Consider the following 12035-nt stretch of genomic DNA (forward strand, 5'->3'; position numbering starts at 1 on the left):
TGTAAGACTATATATTACCTCACATTAACATACTCTTACTTCCCATTTAAAATATTGTTGTGTTATATGAACTGCTGCAAGCTGAAATCGAAGCAAGGGAAGTCACATTCTCATGCCTCTATATTTCCAGTTTTCATTTACTTCAGTCAGTTCATTCAACGGCTCAATTTTCCCTGCTTAAGAAATTGAAATTTTAATCTCTTCAAATTATATATTTAGTTGTACTCCTGATGCTTCCAATTACCCCAAAATATCCCAATTTTTGATACGGAGATGATCTGCTTCTGCGGCTAAAAAGACATGAAACTAGTTGTGACTAATGGGGCTCAACTAGGTCCCTGAAATTAAAATGAAAAGTGGCTTGTCCATACTTAATGTCAAAATTAAACGCTCTGTGGTTGGCCTGTCTTTGTGATAGTTTGGTGCCGTGCTCGGGGTGCGTGCAAAATAAAACAGGTGCACACAGGGCTGCAGCAGGTTAATAGGAGATCCAAAATTAAGTGAGAGTGAGACTTATGTCTTTACATGTGGCCCAGTGATCAACTGGAGAACCACTGGTGGTCCTGGGTGAACCCCACCTCTCCCCGAATGACAGCTGAGATATGCTCCACTACCACCCTGACTGCAGGATAAACACTATAGACGATGAATAGTTAATCATATCTTTTTAAATTATTCTTATAATCACTTTTTAAAAAGCCATACATGCCTTGAGCAGCTAATTTGTAGTGCTTCTGATGATTTTCTAGGAAATCTCCCGTCTTTCATGTTCAGCTATGGATCACACAGATTTTGCAGGTGTTCGTGTTGGTGAAGAATCAGTCTTATGGCATTGAAATTTTATAAAATATGGAGGGGGGATATATTAGTTTTTACGACCTTGCTGGGCCAAGAAAACAACATACTTTTTTTTGGCCACTCGCAATTTTTATAGAAGGCAAACCACACTCCACTTATGTTACCATCACTTAATCTAAATTAAGCTATTATTTGACCTATAAAACAAATAACATCAGAATGTAGCATAAATGACACTAGGAAATAATGATTGATATAAAGTGGTGATGAATTTGTAGAATTTGGTGTCACCCTCCATTTCTTTAAGTTACATGAGACTGCAGCAAATGTGATTTGAGAGGCATATCTGACCGAGGCTATGTGGGCGCACAGAAGTGAGAGGTCCCACATAACACAACTCTGTGTGTGTGTGTGTGTGTGTGTGTGTGTGTGTGTGTGTGTGTGTGTGTGTATGTGTGTGTGTGCGTGTATGTATGTGTGTGTGTGTGTGTGTGTATGTGTGTGTGTGTGTGTGTGCGCGCGCGCGCCTGTGTGTGAACCCAGCACAAGTAGAACCTCGGTTTCTGAAGGCAGGGGAATATTACATATTGAATGCTGCCGAAAGTGGCACAGTAGATAAAGTGGACCAGTCAGACTTTCAAAACATAATGCAAATGAGGGCAGTAGCTGCCTGACAGAAACTATTTAAGGTGTTTAACCTAAACAAAGAAAATCAAAATTATATTGAGGAATTAACACTAACAACGCAGGTAAGTTCCTTGCATCTTTGCATCACATTGTATGTGTAGAAGAGGCAAAGTCTTCTTGATTTAGGGCCAACAATTAGCAGTCTGGAAGACAAATTTAACAGATTTAGTTTTCTCCAATCCTCAGAGTAAATTATTATTGGATATCATTATTTATCAATTAGATAACTAGTCATCCAAAAATATATTAGTTTGCTCAGGTCATTTTTAAGTAAAAAGGACAGTTGTTACTTTTGGCTCTAGTGTGTTTATTCATCTCCAACACAATGACAGAAAAGAACCAGAACCACTCAGTCAAGTAATAATAAATCTTATTTCATGTGGCCAATCATAAGATTGGGGAGAAAAATGATCCCTTCACCTTTAAGTCTTAAAAGTCAACCTGAGTAGTGATTGCATACTGAGGTCACAGATCTGTGCTCGTTTGTCTTCCTGTTTGTCTCGCCCTTACAGTGAGTTTTATTTTTTATTTTGCTTTGTAGTCACTGTTCGGCTTGCTTATCTGACATTTGTTGCTTGCATGCTTTACTTATTTGGTGAATGTTTAGATTAAATGTTTCTTCATTTTACCTGTACCGTAGTAAGAAAAATCAAACCAAAAAAGTCTCAGTGTCATTGTTAACCTTTAGCAGCAAACAAAGGGTTAAAGAATTAATTGAGAAAATAACAGTGCAAAGAAAAGATAACAATTAATTGCTAATCAAATTCATTACGTGTATAGGCACTCACAGCACTTGATTAAGTTTAAAGAATTAGTTGTTTGAAAATCTTAGAAAATGAAGGTTGGCTGCCTTGTTAATTATCGTGGGCGTCATAAAAACAAAATGTAAAAACTAAATATTCAGAAACGGTTTGAATATTAAAAGTCAGTTCTGGTAATGAAGTATTAGCCCCCCCCGCCCCCCCCATCCCTCCCTCCAACTCACATTAAACCACCAACGGAAGTGCTTTTCTTGTTATACCCATGGAAACTTAAGATAATGCCGTGAACCCTTTTCTGTTTAGTGGATGAATACTGAGTGCTTATTTATTCATCCTTGTTATTGTCCTAGGCAAATGCAATATTGGCGTCATATTAAAGATCAGCCTTGTGACAATAAATTAAATTGTGCTGTAGTCGGTCTTGTTTCAATATTTATATCTGGGGAGTCAAAGGTGGTAATTCTACAAATGCCAGGACAGGGAGGCCCTGAAATACCGCGAGCCACCCAAAAATACTGCCGTCGGATTTTTCTTCAGTCCAATGGTGATTTCTGATACACTTATGCGGGTGTTATCCTCTTCAGCAATGATGTGTTGAGCAACGTCTGATAAAGCCTCTGTGTTTTGCCGTCCCTCCTCTTGTAGCTCGATAAAAAACCAACTTGGTGATGCTCGGCATGTCTATCTGCTGTGAATTCCTGACATTTCAATGACAAATTCCGAGAGGAGACAAGAATATTCTTTGACATATTATCAGAGGCTGGGGTTGAGTTGAGCAGCGGTGATGTGATGGAGAACTGAGGCTGATGAAACCGCTCTCTCTTGCTGTGTTTTTTCCCCCTGATGTTGCTTGCTGGGATAGCCGGGCAACACATTTATGCTCGGACAGAGTGAAAGCATCGCAAGCTGCCATAAGACAAGCAGAGCTGTCACATTTCAGTCACCACTCTGCTTATATTTGCAGGATAAATTCAGAGATGAGCCAAGACTTGTGACATTGTATCATAAGTAGCTGTAGGCTTTAGTAATGCTTTTGGGGGAAGAAAAGAATAACCGAAACAAAACCAAAAATAATACATTCTTTTTTTAACAAATACACATAGACATGTGTGCGCATGATTTATTTATGAACCAGGACCGACTTATACACTTTGGAGATCTTATTAATCAAAAATGAACCTTAAACAGTGGCCAACCCCATTCCTCTTCACTTAATGAAAAATGCAGATAAGTGAGGGTAGAGAAACAGGGGTATTTTGGCCACACTTAGCTCATGATCTGAGATTCACTGCATATTTGGCAGTGAGGGGGTCATATTAGTTGGAGGACTTTTCCCTTCCAAAATCACAATTTGGAACACTACCGCCTTTGGCTTTAACTCACATCCCCCCCGGGCAGAAGCCGAGCCACCAGGAGCCAAAGCCATAAAGAATCAGAGTTGAGCAAATGCAGGAGTTCTCATCTTTCCAAAATGCTAACTAGTTTTTAGACTTATCAAAAACCTTTTTAGAGTTTGCTCACACTGGTAAATTTCCAATCTCTGTTGTAGACCAGGGTTTTGTGATGAATAAAAAAAAAAACACAGATACAGCCAGCACATGAATCATGAGGTGCTGTATAATCCGTGTCAGCAAAAAATTAGAAGTGTAAACAAACATAATGTCAATCTTGGTCACATTATGTAATGTTTTTATTTTATTTTTTATTATTTGAGACTAAAGAAATCAAAATTACCTAAACAGTCATTCATTCAGTTATCTGACTTAAACTAGACGTGTGTGTGTGTGTGTGTGTGTGTGTGTGTGTGTGTGTGTGTGTGTGTGTGTGTGTGTGTGTGTGTGTGTGTGTGTGTGTTTTCAGTATAGGTCACACCAGTTTTCACCGGAGATATTTGTTTTAAATTACTGAGAATTTTATCATTAAAGATTTTATTCAAATCTTAGTCATTCATAAAGATGAAACAAACGCTTCTCTTTGTGTCTGCATTTAGCACTGGTCGCTCAGATTAAAGGCAATATTTTATTTTTAATGGCATGGAGTAAGACGAACAGTTTCACTTTTTTTTTTTATTTTGAGTTTTGAATTCGAATGTCTTGTGAGTTTTGCTGAGACGTAACAATAAAGCGGGAAAACACTGTGTGTGTGCGTGTGTGCGTGTGTGCATGTGTGTGTGTGTGTGTGTGTTTGTGTGTGTGTACAGTTCACCAAACAGATTTGAGTGTTTGACCCAAGTGTTCCTTTAAGAACAAAGCAGACAAATTGCAATGTAATGTCCCAGTAATGTCAAACAGCACACTTTATTGTGTATTTTTAGCAACACAGCAACATAGAAAGCCCAGAAAATTGCCTCACAAAAGAGCTGTATTTGTAGTGAAACCCTTTTACATTCAGCCCATTTCATTAATTTCCCCCCATAATGGACTGAATTGATTGCCGAAACCTCCTGAGCTCAAAGCATCAGGGCTTTATGACCACAGCTTAGGAGCAATGAGGATAAGCAAACGTCGAGACAGCAGCCTAATGCACGAGGGACATTTCGCTGGGGTTTATTTGATGAAAGCTAAATCCCCAGAGTATGTTTTCACCCACAAAAGTACAAACAATCAATTTGGTCCACCAATGAGACGAGGACAGAGTAAGGCCTTTCTTCGACCGCACCATTTCTCTTAAAAGACATTTGTCTGTTCTGCTGAATGCTCTACATTGACAATCTCTTCCCAGACCCACAATCAGGGCTTCATTTATTTTTTATTTTTTTTTATTCCTCCACCCACTTGCAGTGCATCTTGATTTTTGCCCTCGACGCAAGGCTGAAAGAAATGTATGCAAATTTGCACTGTGCACTGTATTTCATTTGTCTGCAGGTGTTTGCATCATATATCTTATATACATAAAGGCATTATTGTGTGTTTGGGGAGGTATGTGTGTATATATCGTGTGTGTATGTGCGCTGCACTGACTGTTATATTAAGCTATCTGCCATAATTATGTAAAACACGTTGTCCTCTACATTTATACTTCTGTTTCCATACAAAAGGGCACCAAACAATCCCATTTCTCATTCTGCTGATTCTTCCCTCACTGTGTTTGAAACAGAGAATGGAACATGGTGATATACAAAAAAAAACTCTAATGTTCCCAGTGTGAGCAGGATTCAAATTGCATTAATTAGGTAAGAGAGGATTGTTCGTCAAAAAGTCTCTTTCTTGCCCTTCGCTAGGCCTTTGTATTCTTTAATGAGTCTGAGTTGGTAATGAGCAACACATAAAAAAAGAGGATTCCTTGTCCTCCAAATTGCATGTATGTTGATGGGCTGGTGAAAGGTGGCATGGTAGGATGAAAAATTGAGTCCCGGTTGCTCATCTCATATTGATGTGCCAGTATTTTGTGTCTATTAATTCATTAGGTGCCTCTGGGGATCTGTATTGTTTGGTCAACTTGTATCTTTATAGTCTTTCAGCATTTTTACCGCCTCCTGTGCAAAAAGACATTACCATCAATTATAGATATAATTTAGATGTTATTGATTTTTTTTTTTTTTTTACACCCCTAATGAGTAATTACTCTTGGTTTTACAATTAAGTTTCACTGAGTAAATGACACTTGGGCGGGATGTTGCCTCACTGCAAGGACTGGTTTAAACCAGCAGGCCACCTGGGGCATCTTGACGTGGACCTGCTGTGTGTCTTCTTTGCCTGTCTGCAAGGGTTCTTTTGCCTCTTCCTGTAGAAACAAAAGCCAAAGTGCAGTTTGGTTAATTGAAGACGCTAAATTGCTCCTAGCTGTAAATGTTACAGTGAATCTTTGTCTTAATGTTCATGTCACAAGAGGCAGCCTCTCCAGGGTGAATCGCACCCAATGTCAGCTGGAATTATCCCAGGCTTCCAGATCCCTGTGTGTTAAATAAACAAAAAGAGCATGGAAGGGTATGGAGAATCATGTAAATGCTGTTTGTTAACATTCATGATTAATCAGATTTGATTAAATCATTGAAAATGAATATTAAAGGGTGTATGAACATGATTTTTTTTTAAATTGCAAATATTTTGAAGCTAATCCTTGTCCATTATTCAGCAGACCTAATTATAGGAGCTGAAAAAAATTTACAGTTGAACCTATAGGACTAGGTAGTATAAGCCCTAAAATCAGCACTTGGTAAGGGGTTGAGGATAAAGGGGTAAAAGCTTTATGGGGGTCTTCTCGTTGGCATCCTCCTTCATTGGTGTTTCACTGAAAAGGCCCACGACACGTCAAAAGGGCTCACATGGTCGCTCACACACACACACACGTCTAGTTTAAGTCAGATAACTGAATGAATGAATGTTTAGGTAATTTTGATTTCTTTAGTCTCCAAATAATAAAAAATAAAATAAAAACATTACATAATGTGACCAAGATTGACATTATGTTTGTTTACACTTCTAATTTTTTGCTGACACGGATTATACAGCACCTCATGATTCATGTGCTGGCTGTATCTGTGTTTTTAGCGACACATGGCGTCCCAGATTTCCCCCCCCCCTCTGCTTTTACCCCTTGGTGGTCATTTTGCAGCCCAGTTGCAGTCCTTTCTTTTCATCCAGATCCAGTTGCTGCTTGTCGGAACGCCTGTCCTCTCACTCCCATTCCCTTAAAAAGTTTGGTTTTGGATGTGGCAACAAATCCTCTGCAGTCAATCTCTACAGGAAGCAGTTGGGCACGCTAGCCATGCTTTTCGGCCTCAGCTGTTTCGTCATAGCACTTCAGCCGTTTACACTCATATGCTTCACCAACCGCAGCTTGCCATGGTACAGTTAGCTCCACAATAAGCACAGACCTCTGAGAGGTTGACCACGAGACCAGGTCCGGCCTGAGTTTAATTGTATGATCTCACGCGGAAAGGTGAGTCGCTGGTCTGAGTCAACCTGCATTCTCCAGTCCCGGACATAGTCTAAGAGTGTTGGTTCAACTTTTGCATCTGGTTTTGTTGGGAGTTGTCCTCTAAGAAACGGTGTGGTGGTTGTGTGTCCAGGCACAGGGAAAGGAAGGCGTCGGTAGTAGTTCTCCTTCTTTCCAGGGCAATGGCCAGTTGTTGTAAAACCTAGTTGTGGCTCCAGGTCTAATGACCCTGGGACAAACTGGTCTTGCAGCCAGGGAGAATGGGCCTCAGTGTTGTGGGGGTTTGACACAGCGCACAAGAAGGATCTTCACCAAACCACCGGTTAAGCTTTGTGGGTGTGGGAAAAACATCATAGGTGGCTCTGATGATGAAGCTGATTTGGTTTCTTTCCATCTCACAGAGATCCTTTCAGTTGAGCTTTCAAGTTCAAGGTTTTCCCAGCTAGTCCCCTGGCCCTCTTTGGACTGGGAGACTGCCTTTGCGCATCTGTCTGCCTCCTCTTGTTGCCGCACTTGATCCACTATCAGCTTTCTCCTCTAGGATGATGTTGCTTTGTGGCATGTTGGTCGACTCGTCCCAAGCCCAAACCCACCTCTTCCATGCTGCACCCGCCCTACAATGTCTCCATACCTGAGAGCAGATTTTGCTCAAGCGGATTTTGCTAAAATAATTATGTTTAGAGACGTGGTTGTCCAGCTAACTTTAGAATCACACAAACACCTCAAAAAATAATTAGACCCTCATATGGTAGAATATATGTATCACCTGTAATGCTATAGAATATGTCCATTTTAACTGTGAATCATGTTTTCAGATCATGATTTCATGGTTAATGGTTTACATAATTATATTTGAAATAATGAATCATATTACTACTAATGCCTGCAGATACATTCTAAATTTGCATAATAGAACTACATCATGGCATGATCAGTGTCATTTCTGTTTACTTACTACTCCTCGCTTCAGTATTTCAGTGCATTTTACCCCCTTTAACATGTCCTTATCTGAAAAGTTTAGAAGCTATACATTTTAGTTTAGTCAGCTTATATTTAAAAAATAAATTAGTGGTGGCGCATTTTAGTGTACTGTTAGAGTAGGTCAACTGACAGGGGGTTGTGCCAGAAGATTACTGTGTTAATGTTATTGCTTTGCATCAAAATACAAAACATACACACCCTACACGAGCACAGAAAAATGTAAATGGAATTAACCGAAAACAGATGAAACTGAAGGTAAATAAAAGAGATATGTGTCAAAGTCCCTTTAAGTAAGCGCTCTTAGCTGTTTTATTACAAAAGACCTCACATCATTCACTGTTATCAACTTGGGGGTCCCTGGGAAATTAATTTAGATCCTTCAGTTGTCCCCTCCGGTTAGGTTGAAAGACAGTGCTGGATCCACATGAAAGTGGCAGTATTTTTCACATTTCAAATTTTTTTTTTTCTTTTCTTCTTTCCCTATGCTACTCCCGTGCAGAGGAAGAAACGACATTCTGAAGGTGTGATGCTCAGAATAAGAGTCGCTTTTTCCCTCGACTACCCAATTAGACAGAAATAATATTTGAGGGGTGCCATATTAATGATGCTTTACTCGGGGCTGAGTAAGCAACAGGTACCCTTTGAAGGGAGGTTTCATAAAGGACAAAAATACCCTGTTGATTGTGGCAAAAGTCCATTTTACTAATAGCCTGTGTACTTTAATGCATTCCCAAATTGTGAGCCATGAAGAAATTGTTCCATTTACCAATCTAGCATTAAGATGATACTCACATCCCACTGGTGTACTTTACTTTTTTATAAAGGATTGATACAAATTCCAAAGATCTGGTTTCATCCAAAAGTAGCTTTTAATTTGCAATTCAGTCATACACTGTATATTCAGGTTCCTGTGCATGTTGGAACGTCTGAGCCGAGATGAAACATTTGCTGATAGGCTATCGCAAGGATATTGTACCTGCACCTTGTTTGCTGCCATGGATGCTTTTCAAGCAGCCATCAAAAGGAAAATATATCACCTGTCAGATAACAGGTGACCTTGATAAAACTTGTATATTAATGTTCCTGTGTTTTAATCTGTATATGCCATCGTAACTCGAAATGGCAGAAAGCAATGAGTGACTTCATCACACAGTAAAAGTTGAAAGAACAAATACTTTAAGAATAAGATTGAAAACCCTAAAATGCACTAAGAAAAGTTTGTGAAGGAGGAAAGAAAGCAACAAGAATTGAATTGTTGGATAAAAGGATGACTAAACCCCACTCCTTGGAGGGTGTGAGCCAATCTGGAAAATGATTGGTTGACTGTCCTGGGGCAAAGCTCTCTTTGCTCACATCAATAATACATAAACATGAATAAATGCTCAGCTTATGGCCTTCCAGGGTCCCTACTTATTTCCATGTATGCAAGTGAGCGATGATATGCATGGAGAATTATGTTTACCTAGAAGGCTTAAAATAATTCTGGAAGCCATTTTGTGTTTGTTTGCAGCAAATATTTACATAAATATAGGCCAGCAACACTAAGTCATGGAATTTTGTGCTTTAATGCGGCTTCATTTGTTGGGTTTTTGTTGTGTATGTCACTCTGGTGAGATGAACTTCATGTGTTCTTCCCTCCCATACTTCCAGCATTTGCATATATATAGTTATTGCTCCCTATTGACTTGAGTCTCACATGCAAAGCCCATACTGTATCAATAATGTTGAAGACTTGGCAACATGCAGTCTCTCCAGTAATGTACTCTTGATGTATCCACTTAGGGACAAATCATCCAGTCATCTGCCTCACTAGTCAGTTAGTCCCTGAGGTAGCTTCTCACTGACCCAGTTTGATGGGTCAGCTTTTGTTAATGAGCTAACGGTACAAAAACAATGACAATGGAAAAGACAGTGCTCTTAGTTTGCAATTATAGCTTGAGGAGAGGCTTCTTGTCATCAAATTTTGGCATTCTCGGCCATTCTAAAAGAGCGTTAAAGCTGAAAGCGTGACTGAAACTGAAATCGGCGCTATTGTTCTCTCAGTGAATTCACCCCGTTAGAGGTCTCGGCACTCTAATTTGATACGGATAAAATCAATTCCAGTTTAAATTTACCTTTATTTTAATGATGTTCCTCAACGTAAGTCTTTGTTGTTGGGGGAGGAGTTGCGAGGAGATGTAGATCAGCACATGAGACTGAGTTTTCTCTCAAATCTATGTTTGAAAGCAGCCAATTAGGCCAAACATCACAGCCATTTAACTAAGTCTGTGCACCAAATTGATTCAGACTCTTGCTTTGGACCTTGCAGACATGGCGCATTTAGTTATGCAAATGCTTATCTCTCTGTGTGATTGGTTAATTAACCTGTAATGTAGATAGTCCCAGCCATGAACAGTGGGCGTTTGATGGCTGAATTATGGGTCAATTGGGTTTTTAACATCTTCAAAGCACCCTTATAGTCACATCTTTGTCCCTGCAAGTCTTGTGTGGCTTTCCCTGGTTTAATGGCTCATTTCATTGGTCCCATAAGGTTAATGTGTTTAAACTGACTGTAATTGAGCTTTCGACCCATCTTTCAGCCTGCATAAAAAAATTGTCATAATACGCTATGTTTCTCTTCTGTGATTGTTATTCTAACCCCCCCCCCCAACAAAGATACACATACACACAACACTATGAGTTATAAATATTCTCATGAGAAGTCATTCATAATACCATTGAAGTGACAATAATGTATTTGCACACCATTTCACTGCCCTCTCTCCGCCTTTGTAGCCTTTTCTGGCCAACACTTTTGTTTCTTCAGAATACCTGTTCATTGTCATGGAACAAAAGCTTATAGCTCAACCTGGAACTTATTGTCTTCATATTTGCAGACCTTTATCACCACCTTTATCAACATTTGAAAGCAATATTTGTTGATTCCTTTTCCAGATAATACAACACTATCGGATTGGTCTTAAGAGCCAGAGGTGAATAAAAAAAAAAAACGACGCGTGTTCGGATGGTGTGGTACTGCCTCAGACAGTATTCCATTTTCATTGTTCATTGAACAATTATGTTCAGATTTTGCTGTCATGTAGTTATCCTTCCACATGAGATACAGACACAACACTTGACAGGCCATGTGATTAGTTTTTTCTCTCTTTTTTTTTTTTGAAAGATCCTGACACTAGCCAACTGACATCTCTTTACAGCTTGTGGATGACTTGTCATTGGGATAATGGACTACATCATTGACACTTATTAGTAAAAAAAAAAGTAGACGACATGACATTCATTCCATGCAGTTAGGGTGTAGACAGGTAGCTGTATGCCTGTGATAGCCTCGCATAATGGCCTTTTTAGTGCATTTTTCAACAAGTAATTAAATGTGTCTGATGTTCTTTTGTTTCAGGTGATCCTGATTTTGACAAAGCTATACGACTTCAATCTGGGGGCTGTTACTGAGAGCTCTCTTTGGAGGTAAGTTTTTTTGTTTTTTTTTCTAATTCACAGGGAAAGGGAATAACCTAAGTCCGAGAATTGAATAAAAATGCAAAACCACTACACTAAAAACAATGAGAATAATATATTCATAGAGGGTGCAGCATACTGTGTATGATTTATAGTGTGCTCTCTTGCAACAATATGAACAGTCAAGTCACACTGGAAGCCAATATGAAGTATGTTTTAATAAAACAATCTGAAGCCATTTACAAGAAGCTATGGTCTTCCTTGCTTCCTGCAAATATCACAACAAAGACTCCGAAAGCATTTTAAAAATAGCCTATGTGTTAGATCATCTGAGCACGAACCGTTTTTTTTTTTTTAATGCATCTAAGTTTTATTGATCCTTATTGACTTTGAACCCAATGGGGTTTTTGATTACCTGTAACATTTGTAACCTTTTACTTCAGAAGCCGCTGACCCTGATGACACTGTCAGATA

The 12035-nt window shown here is 39.2% G+C and overlaps 1 protein-coding gene across 1 annotated transcript in view; it reads left to right on the forward strand.

The window, feature by feature from the left end:
- The window catches only part of sorcs3b (sortilin related VPS10 domain containing receptor 3b), a 49306-nt gene that overhangs the window by 7450 nt on the left and 29821 nt on the right, over positions 1-12035 (forward strand). The window contains exon 2 of the mRNA XM_086162087.1: positions 11503-11570. Within this exon, the coding sequence (XP_086018213.1) occupies positions 11503-11570 (68 nt within the window). The remainder of the gene's footprint in view (positions 1-11502; positions 11571-12035) is intronic.

Source organism: Fistularia commersonii, chromosome 2 (assembly GCF_037954325.1).
Source record: "Fistularia commersonii isolate RoL2024-O1a breed Wild chromosome 2, RoL_Fcom_v1.0, whole genome shotgun sequence".
Classification (NCBI taxonomy): Eukaryota; Metazoa; Chordata; class Actinopteri; order Syngnathiformes; family Fistulariidae; genus Fistularia; species Fistularia commersonii.